General features: G+C 39.1%; 1 protein-coding gene across 1 annotated transcript; it reads left to right on the top strand.

Annotated features, from left to right (window-relative positions):
* Window positions 1-6,139: 6,139 nt before the first annotated feature.
* Window positions 6,140-6,736, top strand: LOC147630436 (uncharacterized). Its single transcript, XM_086809998.1, has 2 exons — window positions 6,140-6,319; window positions 6,415-6,736. The coding sequence occupies exons 1-2, from the start codon at window positions 6,242-6,244 to the stop codon at window positions 6,703-6,705; spliced, it is 369 nt and encodes a 122-aa protein (XP_086666124.1). The 5' UTR covers window positions 6,140-6,241; the 3' UTR covers window positions 6,706-6,736.
* The last annotated feature ends 9,500 nt before the right edge of the window (window positions 6,737-16,236 follow it).

Genomic DNA, 16,236 nt, shown 5'->3' with positions numbered 1-16,236 from the left:
AATGGGATGAGTCCCTGTGATGATATTCATAACTAGAATGATGATAATGATTTCAGCAAACCACTATGAGATTAGTGGGTTGTGCTGTCAAACTGTTACTGTTACTGTTAACACTTGACCAGTAGATCAAGTTAAGGGATGACAAATTGAGAACTTACTTGACTGAAATTCCCGTGGGGAGGAATGTTCATCAGAAGGAAATTTTTTGATCTAATGGACCATTATCATGTTAAAGATATAAATGATATGATCTAAATGAATTGTTATTTAATGATGAGTTCTATATAAGGGATATTTATCCCAGTATTCTGTTGGGTTGACAAGAATATAAGGAACCCCAGAATAAAATTGGATCTTAAGAAAAAGAGTTGTCCTCTACCTTGCGAGATGAGGACATCTTGCACTTTTTTAAGTGGGGTAGAACGTAAGATTCCTCCCCAGCCTTCGAGGTATACAGGAGTAAGAATCTCCCTTTTTGATCTTATAATTATTCCCTCTCTAAAATAAAAGAAAGATCCTGTTTAAAAAAGGAAGACCCTTTCCCTAGAATACTTCTCACGAGTCACGCCTATTTTAAGGATTCAGAACAATAAGTTCAAAAGTGAAAATCGGTGTTTTGGATACCAAGGTTTTGGTTTTCATTCGAGTACGGCCCAAAAGAAGTTCTTTATCTCTTGGGGAGTATAACACTACAAGGGATCGGGCTCATACCCGCGCTCTTAGCCGCTAAAAATGACTTGTGAAAAAAAGTAGCGGGCCCGTGTATCAGCGCGTGTATCATCGCGGCCAGAGACATGCGTGTAAAACCGCGTGTATATTACAACTCAGACGCGCGTATACACGGGTGTGTAGCCACGTTTTTTACACAGACGCATTGATACACGTGCCTATACACGCTTTTTCTTATATTAGACGCACTTATACACGGGTGTATAGCCGCATCCTGTTAAGTTCCAATATCCCAGACGCGTTTATACCTGCGTCTATACACGCGTTTCTTTAATGTAGATGCGCTTATACACGCGTGATTGCCAGTTTATACGCATTAATACACGCGTAATTTCCAGGGTATCCGCGCAGATACACGCGAGTTTTAGCAGTTCTGACGCGTTTATACACGCGAACAGAGAGCAAAAAAAAAATCCAGAGAGTGCTATTTGGTGCCTGAATAATGTTCCAGCATTCCAGCACCCAATAGCACTCTCTGGTTTAGGGTTTTTGGTGCATTAGACCATCCCATTAGACCATCCACGAAGAACATATGCACGAGGGAGATTAAGACAAGAACGACATGAATGCATACATTGTCATTACACGATTCAAGACAGACATGAATGTAATACTATCGATCAATCAATTCAATATTACTATCAAAATTTCATACATGTATACAAGGGAGTCCATATCTCGAAGTAGCCCATGGCTTGAGTTTACAAAAAAATATATACAATCACATCCTCAATATGGAATGTGATACTGCAAGTCTGAGTACTACTCAGACCCAGATGATGACTCGGTGCTCCCCCCATACTCAGATGAGCTCACATCGGTCGGAATGTCCGAGGAGTAGTGCTCACGTCCACCCTCTACAGCAGCGGCGGCCGGTGGATCATCAGCAGCTTGTGCCTGTTCAAGTAATATACAGTATATAAGTATATATATATGCAATTCAATAAACCAAAACCATTCGTTACGAATTTTCAAGTACCTGTCGACCGTATGGTCTCATGGCCAACTCAAACTGCGCGTCCGTAATACGTCCCTCGGCTCTGAAGATGGCCCACGTGTCACGTCTGCTATGCCGGCGAGCATACGCAGTATCGTGGGTTGTGGGCTTCCTCCCCGTAACCCGTCGTCGCTGTATCATAATCAACACAATTTGTAAGATTAAAACAATCATAGAATCAATGAATTAAGTAAACAATCAAATAAAGTGGCAGGATACTTACGAACTCTGCCTCCCATGACTCGATGCCGCCAGATCCGAAATGCGAAGATCCAACGGTCTCCATCTGAATCCGTCGTGCCTCCACATGCTGCCTGCTCTTCACGCCACCCTCTACTCGTTTCTTTGCCTCCTTCCACTCGCGTTTGTGCGCAGTGGTGGGGCAGGTTTTTCGGCAGGATAGCCACCGCAGCTACATTTAGCCGGTCATCGTACGCGAGTTTTTTAAGGTGAGATCTTTTATTACTTAAGATCTCCCTTATTCGCGTCCTTCCCCATACATCCGAGAATGTAGCATGTGGGGGATTGGGGTACCGACTATGTACAGCCTCTATCACCTCCCCAACTAATCGGCTATTTTGATCTTTAAATTTAATAAAACAATTTCTATATGAGTTTGATACTACCCCACGCATGTACTCCATTACCTTCCTCCCCCTCGCATGTACTCCATTACCTCCCTCCCCCTCGCATCCATCACTATCCCGCCCCTATCCGTCACATCATAGCAAACCACTCTCTCCATCTCTCTCATCTCCTCCTCTTTCGAACTGTCTCCTCTAACTCTTCTCCCTCTATCTCCTCTCTCACCGCGTGCCCTACTACCTCCCCCACCTCCCCCACCTCCCCCACCAAAGCACTCGCCGCATCCTCCACTCCCACTCTTCCTACTGCTGTGGGTGGAGTCACGACTGGGGGATTGTCTACGTGACGGTGGCTGTGAGCCCTGACGTGACGGTGGCTCTGAGGGAGCACGTGATGGTGGCTGTGAGGGTGTACGTGAGTGTGTCTGGGACGAGGTATGTCTCCTCGGTGGACGTGGAAGAGGAGAAGCTGCATGCCGTCTCGTCGGACTCGGAGGAATAGACGGCACTGGAGTGTCCTGGATACTCGCGGTAGGGGTATAGACACCAGGCAGGGAAGGAGGGGGATGGGCATACATATACTCTGTAAGCTCAACCGGACCAGGTTGGCGCCCAAAGTGATTCATCATCTCCATCAACCAATTGCTGTACGCAAATGGATCGGATGAAGAACCTGGAATATCCATAAAGAACCTGCAACAACAAACATCTTCATGTACATCATGGGCTGTCTCTTGACTCACACAAATTAAATCATTCAAGTCAGTTGCTGCAACGCCGCAGTTTTCTGTCTGCAGAAACGCGTGTATACACCCGTCAAAAAACGCGTGTATAAACCCGTCCAAAAACGCGTGTATATGCGCGTGAACATACTCTGCAGACAGGTTACACGCGCTTTTACACGCGTTCGTATACGCAACCTGCGAAAAAATTTTCTCGAAAAGACCGACCCCCCGAATGTCCTTATAAAAGGACCAGCCATTGTTGCCCCTGTCAGGATGCAGTAACCCAATCGTGTGCAAAAAGACAAACCCAAAGAGCAAAGAGCAAAGTAAACAAATCTGACAAAAGAGACAAGGCACAGGACAAAGTGACTCACCTCTGAAAAAGTGAGTCTTCTCTGCTCCTTCTCTGCTCCCTCCTTCTCCCGTGTGTGTGCTCCTTTCTCTGCTCCCTCCTTGCTGTTGGAAGAGGCGAAAACAGGCGAAAACGCATGCACTGTTGATTTCTTAGTTCAAAATCTATATTTGGGGAAGGCGGGCTATTTTTAGTTTAAACATACTGCCGCGTTTATATTCGCGTTTATAAACGCAGGTATATTCGCGTGTATGTAATTTTAGCTGCGTTTATACACGCGTTTTGCAGAAATTAGCCGCGTGAATACACGCGATTTTTAGGAAGTAGCCGCGTTAATACACGCAATTTTTAGGAGATAGCCACGTCAATACACGCGATTTTGTGCTTTCATTAAAAACATATAATGATTTTGTGTTTTCTGATTTGTACACAGGATGTCATCAACCTCTTCAAGCAGTTCTGGGAAAGATGAGACAATGCGTCATCGTAATCGCGATGTGTGGTTGGGACAACGGATCAAATGTATGTGTAATCGATGTCAAGGATGCATTGTACGAGCACGTCGAATTACCTTGAATCACATCTCCATGTATGGAGAATGGAATCAAACAGGTTTAGAGGTGAGTAGATGTAAATTGATGGTATTCAAATGACTCATGGTATCCAAATTAAATTAATAGAGTTGTAACATATAATTTGATAAATTGAAGCAGGATGCAGTACCACACCCTAACATGGTACCCTACGCGCGACGAGAGCACGTAAAGCGTCGACGAGATGATGCTGGAGCTTCGGGATCTATTGTCAGAGATGAGTGGGAAAGGGACGACAATAGCCCTGCACCCCACGAAGTTATGGAAGAGGAGGTGCTTGATGATATGGTGCGGAATCTTTTTAAGGATGATCCCAAAGGTATGGACGACGATGATATGGAACAAGAGCATCTTTATAAGGCTTCATCGACACCGGTGTTTGAAGGGTGCACATTCTCAGTTTTACGTGCTTCACTTGAACTACTTAATATACAAACAGTTTATGGATGGAGCAATGCAAGTCTTGATGCATTGTTGAAGTAAGCATTCTAACTTACAAATTTGAATTAGTGGTTTAAGGTTTAGGATTTAAGACTAATTATAATTGATGATATTGGATGCAGGCTATTATCAAACATGCTTCCAAAGGAAAATAGACTACCCACCTCAAGAGACATAGCGAGGCGCTATGTGACATCTCTTGGAGGACTGGATTATGATAAAATACATGCATGCGTCAATGATTGCATTCTCTTTCGTGGGACGCATAAGGAGGCTCTACATTGTCCCACTTGTGGTGAAGCAAGGTACAGAACAGATATGAAGAGTTTTGATGTACCTCGTAAAGTCTTGCGACACTTTCCTATAATTCCTCGCATCAAACACATGTTCAAGTGCAAATCCATAGCAGAGCTCATGTCATGGCATTCCTCACATCGATCGGATGATGGCATGTGGAGAATTCCCGCAGACACTCCTGCTTGGAAGCATATTGAAGATGAGTGGCCCAGCTTTAAAACAGAGCCCAGAAACTTGAGACTTGGCCTGGGTATGGATGGAGTGAATTCATTTGGTTTCAAAAGCACCGCATACAGCGTGTGGCCAGTTGTGTTGGTGAATTACAACCTTCCACCATCAATGGCAATCAAGAAGGGACATCTTATGTTATCCCTTCTAATTCCAGGGAAACATAAAGTCAAGCATATGGATGTTTATCTTGAACCACTGATTGATGAGTTGGAAGAACTATGGAGAGGTGTTGCGGTGGTGGACATTAGTAGGCCTCCCTCCTCTTGACACTTCGACTTAAAAGCAGTGTTGATGTGGACAATGCATGTCACCACTTTGCGTACTCCCACTGGATGCATGAGATCATTGAAGGGAGCCTTTACAACCACTAAGAAAAGAGGCGTTGAGCAACTATATGGGTTGAAGTCCCACGATTGGCACAAGATGCTTCAAGTAAGTGTTTTCCAAGTCTTGTACGTACGTTGAAATTAAATTTTGTAATGCCATAAACCATAAATGTGCTCTTATGTGCGCAGTTCATACTACCTACTAGCATCGACCATTGTGCGAATAAGAGTTTGAAAAAATGTATTTATAAGATGGGCGAGCTTGTGAGGTATGTAAAACCCATGCTCAGATCACCCTTCATTATACCTTGCAAAATGAACGTGCATGAGGTATAACGTACTATTTATTTATTTTTCAGATATGTTAGTTCCAAAGCAATTGATCCAGCCACGTTGGATGATGCGCGTGTTATGGCAGTGGAGGTGGTTTGTTTGGTAGAGGAGACTTTTCCGCGAACCATTCTCACAAGTCAACTACATCTCATTGTGCATTTAGTGGACGAAATTGCTTTATGTGGTACTGTGCATGCACGTTGGATGTTCTTCCTAGAGCGCTTCATGAAGACCTTAAAAGACTTTGTGAGGCAAAGTGCAAGGCCTGAAGGAAGCATGGCCGAGGGTTGGTTGATAGAGTCTCTTGTATATATTTCAGAATTTCTTGGTCAGGTGGACAGCTCTTTGCCACGACTATGGAGTAATGAAGAGGACTTGAGGATGACCTCTATTGTGCCTCAAGGAAAAGGACAGAGTAAAGTAATTGACAGAACATTGATTGATGATCTCAATTTCACTTATATCCTTAATAGTGATGTGATGAGCAGATGGGTTACAAGATATGAGGATGCAAAGACAAAAAGGCAAGCAGAAAGAGCTCTCTTTCGGAGGCAACATGGCTCTCGGAAGGCGTACCCTAAGCATCTAGCAACACTTCCGAATGATATCCATGTTGATTGGTTGCATGAGGAAATGGAGAGAGCAGAGAGCGACGAGGGGCTGCATATCACGGCAGAAGAATGGGAGTATGCACGAGGATGCATGTCAAAGGTACATAGAACTAATGTTTTGCATTAGTTGTAAGTGATTTGCTTTTAATATTTATTCACATTGCTTACACAAATATTGCTTCTATTTTGGTCCAGTACACTATGTTCAATGCTATATGGTGTGAAGGCAAGCATTTTCGAACACAAAGAATTGATGAAAAGAGAAATACACAAGATTGCGGTGTCATTAGTAGCTTTGAGGGAGCTAATGGAAAAATGGATGATTATTGTGGCATAATCCAAGACATATTTAGGCTTGACTTTCGTCGCTTCTTTGTGTATGTTTTGGATGTCAAATGGCAAATGAACGTGGTGGAAAAAGGGCCTGATGCAACGATAAAACGCCATGCAAGTGGATATGTAACTATTGACTCTACAAAGTTCTAGCAAACAAAGAAAGATAGGCTCGTATTGCCACAACAATGTGAGCAGGTATGCATTTTTTTACTAATGTGTTTCATGTACATATATATCTAAGCTCGCGTACCCCTTGACTTTTGATATGCTAATTAATTACTGTACTGTGTGTATTTGAGTAGGTTATCTATCTACCAATGGTGCATGACATCAAATGGTGGTACGTCATCCCTATTGCATCACGTTCCAAAGTGATGTATAATACATTCACTGATATGGAGCATATGGAGGATGTAACAAGCCGCAATGAAGATGACGTCGAATTCGAACATGCCATTGAAGATGTTGTGATCGATGATCAAGAAATAAGAGATGATCATGATAATGAGGATGAGCATGCCATTTCTCATGATCATGAGAATGACCCTACCATTGAGGATGATGGTGATGTTGATGAGGATGATCAGGACATCGATACCATTATCAATGGAGTACAGAATATCGATAGTGGAATAAATTTAATCGTAGCCTTACCAATTGATCAAATGGATATTGATGTTGATCGTTTGGCAAGGATGGATCTTATTGAAGATGAGATCGAACCCTAACCAATCCGTCACTCTATGTTCTAAATTGATGACATTTCTATCATCTCATATGCATGATTTATTTTTGAATATATTTCATTGTTGTAAATGCATGTAGTGGGATTGTGTAATGATGTATACTGTAATGTACTATAAGATGGTTTAAGGAAAATAGTTTTTAATTTTGTAAAGGAATTCAGTTTTTTTTCAGTTTTTCTCTGCCATGCGTGTATTAATCCGTGTATAGCAGCGTGTATTTATCCGTGTATAATAGCGAGTGTGAATATTATCGTGTATAGATGCGTGTATTACTGCGTGTATATAAACGCGTTTATACACGCGTTGATAAATGCAAATATACACGCGTTGATAAATTCTAAAATACACGCGCCCGATTCTATTCAAATACAAGCGCGACCATACACGCGTTGGTAATTTATCGCGTGTACAAAACGCGTGTATGGCAGCATTGTCTTATAGTGTAAGAAGTTATCCCCCGGATATTGTGAGCCTTATCTGAATTCAAAGAAAGTAAGTGACTTAGCTTACGAGCTTCTTTTATCTCCTCATCTCAAAGTTCTTAATGCCTCCTATAGAAATATGTGCCAAAACCAAATCATGGAAAGACGGTAAAACTTCAGTGGCAAGATACCGTTGGCTTCTAGGTTACGCTAGCTCCTTCCTTTATATAAGTCGTAACTTTTACTTGTCGCTCACAGTAATATTACTTCCATCGATCTCCCTTCTTCTTAATCTCCTTCATGGCTTGGCAACAGGAATTAGTTTTATCCATGATGATTTCTCACCTTCAAGATGCAAGCGAGTCTGTGAAGAAGGATTTTACAGAACAATATGAGCGCTCACTTTTTCCTCACTTGGGAACTTCTGTAGCTCAAACCAAATGGCAGACCTATCAAGACATAACTAGGGTAACACCCTGGGGTCAGCAACACTTTCGTAACAATGTCCGCTTGGCCATGGTTATTGAAGCCTTGGGTTTGGGTCCCCGATACTACTGCGTCATGAGATCAAGACATCTTGGGTTTTCTGAGCGGGTCTTCTTACTGGTGTGTTTTCTTCCTCATCAGGAGATATGCCTTTACCCCGTTTTTGGCTTGCCTCTCAGAGGTCCTTTTGTTAGATCACCTCATACCACTGAGATAGGTGCGGCAATAACCAATAGAATTATTCCCATAGATGAGTTACCTTATACGTGCGCAGCTTGTGAGTGTTGCTTTTGTGATCATATGATGGACAGGCTTATGGAAGTGTAAAGAGTTCTTCTATCTTGCTGTATATGTTCCAAGAATGAATAAAGTTTAAATCTTGTTCTTGTCTTGACCCTTACTCTCTTTGAGACTTTTTTATTTGGTGGTTAATCTTAATTAAATCTTTCTCTAAGTCTCATGTTCGTGCATCTTGCGAAATTATCCCAAGTTAGCAAGATGAGGACATCTCGCGTTTTTCAAGTGGGAGAGAATGTAAGATTCCTCCCCAGCCTCTCAAAATGTCCAGCATATTCTCCTGTAATCAATTCCCTCTTCAGAAATATAAGAGATCTCGTCTCTGCCTGTTTTGACATAGAGAGAGAAAATATTCTAGAGAGAGAATATTCAGATTATGAATATTTTTGGATAGAAAAATAACTCATCTTATTAAAATAAGTTCCCCTGAAACAAAAATTCAAAAAGAACTTTCCAATGTGCAATTAGAATTAATTGAAAATGGATATGAAGGACCTTAGCCTAAGGGTCTAGATTTTCAAAAAATTTTGGATTATGGTCCAATTAAGGTTCCTATGGGCCAATAGCATCAATCCATGTGTAGGGAGGAGATAAATCCAAATTTGTAAAAGAAGATACCCAAAAATGAGTAAATGCTCACATAAGATGAAGAGTTGAAAATGTACAATGTTTATTAGTAAAAAACTATGAGCAATATTAAAAATATGAGATATTTTGGGTATAATGATTCCATTTTGACACATATGTAAGGAAAGGGAGTCCATTAAAGGAGGTGCATATTTCACATGCTTGAATGAGTTTTAAACTCAAAAATAATGAGATATTTTTATCTCTCCTCTCTCTTGAACCAAACCAAATCAAAAAGGAACCAAACCGAATAAAAAAGGAACCAAACTAGGTCCAAATCTAGTCCAAATTCAACCAAACTGAAATTAAAAAATTCTAGAAATCAGTTAGCTTTGGTTAGAGCCTCCCTCTCCTATAAATAGAACATGAATCCTTTGAAAAAAAGGAGGAGAATTTTACTATTCTAGAACTATACTGAAATAATGCTAATATTTACTATTCTCTAAAATTCTCTCCAATTTGTAAGAAATTGGAGTTTCCCTCTTTCTTCAATCTCCATTGGTGGCTCCATCAACATACTAAACCAATTGATTGGTTGGGGGCCTCTACCGTGAATAAAGAATCAAGCAATTTGTAAGGTAAGTGTGGTGAATTTTGATCTTTTCTATATTTTCTCAATGTTTCTCTCTTCTTAACCCCTCTCAAGCTTGAGAAGCTTAATTAAAATGGTTTTTTTGAATGCTATTGAAGTAATTAATTAATGATAGTAAAGAATTACATAAATTTCCATTTATGCTTAATTCTAATGGTTTTATGTAATATCTCTCTCACACTCCTCTCTCCTCATTCAAGTCTAGTTCCAAAAAGTTAGCTTAACTGATCTAAAAATGGTCAAATATTGACCAAACTGATTTAGAAAATTCTAGAATCAGTTTGTTTGGTTAGGAGCTCAATTTTTCCTATAAATAGAAGCCTCCCCCTTGTTGAAAAATATATAGTGTTTATGCATCGTTACTCTACTCCACCTAAGCCAGAAACTGTGAATTCATTTAATAATTCACTAGTTTTTGGAGCTTCCCTCTTTCTTCAATCCCCATTAGTGGCTCCATCAACATACTTAACCAATTGATTGGTTGGGGGCCTCTACCGTGAACAAAGAATCAAGCAAGTTGTAAGGTAATTAGTGAATATTGATCTTTCTATAATTTCTCAATGTTTCTCTCTTCTCAACCCCTCTCAAGCTTGAGAAGTTTAATTGGTATGGTTTTTTTTAAATGCTATTCAAGTTTGAATAGTAGTGAAGAGTTACATAATTTAATAAATGCTATTGAAGTTAATTTTCATTTATGTTTAAATTCTAATGATTCTTATGTAAATTCTCTCTCTCACTCAAGAAATGGTTATACTCATGACCCGTTCTCAATCCAAATCAAGCTTTCATAAAGCTTTTCCTTAACCCAAGATTAAGCTATGCTTGAGGCCAAATTAATGGCTTTTTTCTATGCTTTTAGTTTATGTATATTGATGATTCAATCCATTATGGATTAATAATCCAATTAGAGATCATTTTAATTATTTTCTTAATGATAAGTATTATCCCTTAGAAAAATTGAGATTTATCAGTCATAGCAGCGGAGCTATGGCAAAATTTTTATAAAAATTATGCATAAAATAATCTCATTCAAAGCATAAAAAGAGGACTTCCTACCATATTCTAGGAATTATCATCCTAGATTAATTGAAAGAATTTCATTACAATCATGGAGAAATTGAATTTTAATATTATGCATAAAGGATAAGTTTTTATATCAAAAGTGTTATTTTTACCATTTTTATTTCATGCATAGAAGTATGCAAAATGGATAAATTTTTATATCAAAAGTGTTATTTTTACCATTTTTATTTCATGCATAGAAGTATGCATAATGGATAAATTTTTATATCAAAAGTGTTATTTTTACCATTTTTATTTCATGCATAGAAGTATGCATAAAGGAAAAATTTTTATATCAAAAGTGTTACTTTTATCATTTTTAATTTTCATGCATAAAAGTATGCATAAAAGAAAATTTTTATATCAAAAGTGTTACTTTTATCATTTTTAATTTTCATGCATAGAAGTATGCATAAAGGAAAATTTTTAGTGTTACTTTTATCATTTTTAATTTTCATGCATAGAAGTATGCATAAAGGAAAAATTTTTATATCAAAAGTGTTACTTTTATCATATTGGATTTCATGCATATAGGTATGCATAAAAGATATTCTTTTTATACTAAAAGTATGATTTTCCTCATAAATGGATTTTATGCTTAACTTAGATGCATAAGAGAAATTCTTTTATTCTAAAAGTATAATTCCCTACCAAATTGAAATCATGCATAAGAAGATGCATAAAAGATTGATTTTAATTTCGAAAGTGTTAGTCTCCTTAAATGGAATTTATGTATAAATAAATGTGTAGAGAAATCTTATATCAAATAAAAGAATTCTCTTTTAAAAAAAAAGATATGAAATGTGATAAGATGTGATAAGAGGTGTATGAGATGTGATAAGAATTAATAAGATGCGTATGGAAAGTGATAGGATGTGATAAGAGGTGTGATAAGAGGTGATAAGATGCTTATGAAATAAGTTAGGATGTGATAAGATGAATGAATTTGAGTGTAATTTGTAGGCATTAACCAAGGGTTAAATGCAAAATGATGATTATCACAAATTTATCAGCACAATTTTTCCAAAAATTACATTAAATCAAGGGTAACCAATTTATACGGAATGGTTGAAGTATCAAACCAACTCCGAATCGCAATCTAAAGTTATAGGGATCTGTCTCAGATACCTAATGGTTAATTTGAACCCTCAATTGCACCAAAATATAATGATTAGCATTGATTAATCATTGATTAGCAAATTAATCCACTATTTTGTGTGCAAAAAACAGAGTATCCAGATCTAGTACCTTAGACTTCAAATGAGCTCAAATGCTTTCAAAGCCATCAATAGCAATGAGTGTAGTAGAGGATTAAGTCAAGAAACACAAGATTTGACCAAATATTGAAAGCTTAATCTCCGTTTTACCAAAGTCACCTGTAGATTTGATGAAGAGCTTGGATCTCACTGTGGACTTGATCAAATTGAATTCTGTCTTCACCAGCTTGTAGAGCATGCTTGAGAACCCTCGGCGCTAAGAGGAATTAGAGCAATTTGATTTGATGAAGTGGAAATTACTGATTTGCTCTGCAAAAAAATGTAGCTTGATAAAAATGCAATTTCTCTTCACTCGGTTGGCGGTTTGCGCTTCTGATTTGACTGGCTGGAGTAACAAGGAGTTGGCTATCTATGGCTAGAAGGGTTTGGGCTAATTTTATGTGTGCAAGGAGAGGGAGCTCCTCACTAGCTGAGGGTATAGAGGTGAGTTGAAAAAAGAGGGAAAATTATAATTTTCTACTAATCCTAATTAGCAAAATAATTAGCAAGATAATGAGCTCACAAAATGATGGATTCTAGGCATGGCTCTGATACCATGTTGAAATTAGAGCATTGTGATGAGCTATGGTGGATCAAACACTAGAATCAACATCATTAACAAAGTGATTAGCATTAAGATGTAATTAGTGGGTAATTAATAAATAGATTAATGTAGGCATGGATAATCAAAAACCAGCAAATTCTCATTAGGGCAATGCCTTAATTTATAGAGTTTACATCCAAGCATCAAATCCCACTGATTTCTCCATGATTCACTCCACCTCTTTTCCATGATTCTCTCCACCTCTTCACTTTTCCCAAAATATCTCCCAAAATATCTCCACACTTCCCAGAATATCTCCACACTTCCTAAATCTTCTCATGCTACCCTTTATTCTCTCCTAGTAGATTCTTCTCACCTTTTCACAGGTTCTTTCACATTTACACATTCTCTTTTACAGCCTCTAACCAAGGGCTTGTTCCCGCACACACCCTATTCACTTGTATTTTCAACAGGTCCAAATTAGAGCCAGTGAGTGTCAAATCATCCACATAAAGCACAAGAATGCATATATCATCATCCACAATAAGCACATAAAGATTAGGATCTGCATGAGTCCTCTCAAAATGTAGAGAAAGGAGAAAACTGTCAATCTTCTAATACCAAGCTCGAGGAGCTTGCTTAAGACCATAAAGAGCTTTGTGTAATAAATACACATCATGTTCATGACCCTGTGCAATAAAACCTTCAGGTTGTGCCACATAACCTTCCTCCTCTAAATCTCCATTCAAGAAGGTAGATTTAACATCCATTTGATATATAGGCCAGGCATAGTGTGCAACAAGAGCAAAAACAACACGAATAGTAGAATATCTGGTAGGAGGAGCAAAAGTTTCATCAAAGTCTTCACCTTCTTTTTGAGTATAACAAGTCATGCCTTGTACTTATCAAGAGTACCATTAGAATGAAACTTGACTTTGAAAATCCACTTAACACCAATGACCTTTTTATGTGAAGGTCGTGGAACTAACTGCCATGTGTTATTAGATTCAATAGAAGAAATCTCTGCTTGCATTGCTTCACACCAATGTGGTAAGGAAAGAGCTTCCTTAACCATTTTAGGCTCAAACACATCACCAATATGAGACATCAAGGCATTATTTACTGAAGGGCATGTACGTAAGACACGTGTAGTAGTTTGTTGAGCATCTGAAAGTGATATACCTGAATCCTGAAGTAGAGAGCGAACCCATTTTGGAGGACCAGAAGTCCGTGTAGAATCCAATGAAGTAGTAGGTGTCGCAATGAAAATGGATGGAGGGGATGAAGTAGGAACTGATGGTGTAGAACTGTAGGGAATGAGAGAGGCTCAAGCTCAAGAGATGGAAATGGATCTGAGAGAGATGTAGAAGGTGGTAACTCATCAAGACCAAAAACATGCTCATCAAAGATGTCATCACGTGAAAGAACAATATCCTCACGAGAAGGATCCCAAAAACGAAACCCTTTGGAGCGAGAAGCATATCCTGTGAATATCATAGGTTTGGACTTAGCATCAAGAATCCTCCTCTTAGAAGAAGGCACATGCACATGAGCAACACAACCAAAGACATGAAAATGAGAAACAATAGGCTTGTGGCCTGTGAAAGCCTCCTCTGGAGTCATGCCATCCACTGCTTTCGTAAGAGCGCGATTGAGAAGATAAACTGAAGTAGCTATAGCCTCACCCCAAAAGGAGGAAGGCAGCATCGCATGATTTAAGAGGGAGCGGGCCATTTCCTTCACCGTTCTATTCTTTCTTTGATCACTATCTTCATTAGAAACAAGTGCTTTAGGAGAAGCAAATAATTGATGAAGATGAGACTCATGTGGTGGCAACTATGCTGTAAAAGAGCTTATATGATAAAGCTCAGCATTTTGATAACCATGTGCCACACAAGAAAGTGATTGTCTATCAATGATTTCAATCACTTCATCATCAAAGTAAACCCCAAGACCTTTATAAGTAGCCTTAGAGATAGAAAATAAGTTAGCAGACATCTTAGGCACATGCAAAACATCATGTAAGATAGCATCTCCAAAAGAAACATCACCAATACCAATCTCACAGGGAGAGATGAAGCATCACCAATGTGTACTGATGAAGAGATAGACTTATGGTTTTCCAAATAAGGAAGAACTATTCGTCATGTGAGAGGTAGCACCACTGTCGGCAATCCACTCATCCGCAGTATGCGTATCAAGATCTTTGATTACCACAAGTGATGTGTCACATGAAGAAGTAGAAGACATAGCAACATATGCAACCTTGGCGTTACCGTCTTCCTTCTTGTCTTTGTCTTTGTCGTGAGAAGATGTTGATGTAGAAGAACCCTTAGATTTGGATTCAAGTTCAGCTTTTACCTTCTTGGATTAGCAAAACAACGATCCTCCGTATGGCCACTACGACCACAGAAAGTGCACTCCTTGTTGGAAGAATCCTTTGATTTGTCCTTGTCGCCTTTGGTTGAAGAATCTTTAGCATTGGAATTAGAGCCTTTGCATTGATCATTCCCCTTGCCTTTGCCTTTGCCCTTGCCTTGGCTTACAAAAGACGAGTCCTTTTTGTTTTGCTTGCGAGTAAGGCACTTATCATGAAGAAGACCCATAGTCTTTTCAAAGGAAGGGAAAGGAACTCGAAGAAAGATGTTATCTTTGAACGATTCAAAAGAAGAAGGCAATTTACCGACGAGTAGCTTGTGGACCGGATTGGTTACCAATGTACCAAACTCTTCAAGTTGCCGCTTGATTCGATTGAATTCTCCAAGCTTCTCCACTATGTTGTCGGATTCGGAGATAGAAAGCTTATCCAAATCTTATTCCAACTTAGCCATCTTAACCATTGAAAGTCTTCCATATTGCATTTCTATAGCGTGCCATAATTGTTGAGTCGTACTCCTTGTAGAAAGAAATTGAGACACAACCGACATGCCATGCACAAGTAAAGCTTTGGCCGCATCCATATAGGTTTGATATTGAGAAGGCACCATATGAGGAGAAGTGATTATAGACCACACCCCGGCGTTTTCCAAAAGAAATTGCATAAACAAGGACCAAGTGTGGTAGTTGTTTGGGATAAGCTTTTGTGAATCGAAAAGACTTGGAAGGCTCAAAGATTGAGTGAATGGGTTAAAGGGCTGATATGATTGAGTGGGGAGTGGAGTAGTAGTGGAAGTAGTAGAAGGAGGAATCATAGTAGATGAAGTTGCCATAAAAGGGGATATACCATAGAGGGCATAGAAGTATGTGGATAGGAAGGCATAAAGGACAAAGAAGAAAGAGAGAAAGGATCCGTAGAAGGTAATGGATATGATGGAAAAGAGAAAGTAGAAGCACCTACCGAAGAAGGAATTGCACGAACTTCCATTGTAGTGCCGATCGAACCATCGTAGGAGATGTAGGATCCATAGTATATTCAAGTTTGCCTTTGTCTTTTGGAGTAGAGGACTTCCAAGATCCCATAGGGAGAGGAGGGTGGGAAAACACAAGGGAAGAAGTGTTGTATCTCCAAAATATGCACAAAGATAGTGCGAAAATGCAGCCGATATATGAACCAATAGACTCCGTAGAAACCACCAAAAGAGGGCTGAGAATGTAGCCTTAGGAGGAGTTGATTGTCCATGAAAACGCAAACACAAAGTGTGTAGCAAAG

This window comes from Cibotium barometz, chromosome 16, assembly GCF_041138505.1.
Source record: "Cibotium barometz isolate CiBa-2024 chromosome 16, ASM4113850v1, whole genome shotgun sequence".
Taxonomy (NCBI): domain Eukaryota; kingdom Viridiplantae; phylum Streptophyta; class Polypodiopsida; order Cyatheales; family Cibotiaceae; genus Cibotium; species Cibotium barometz.
The sequence above is the reverse complement of the archived record's forward strand: the minus strand, read 5'-3'. Positions and strand labels throughout refer to the sequence as shown.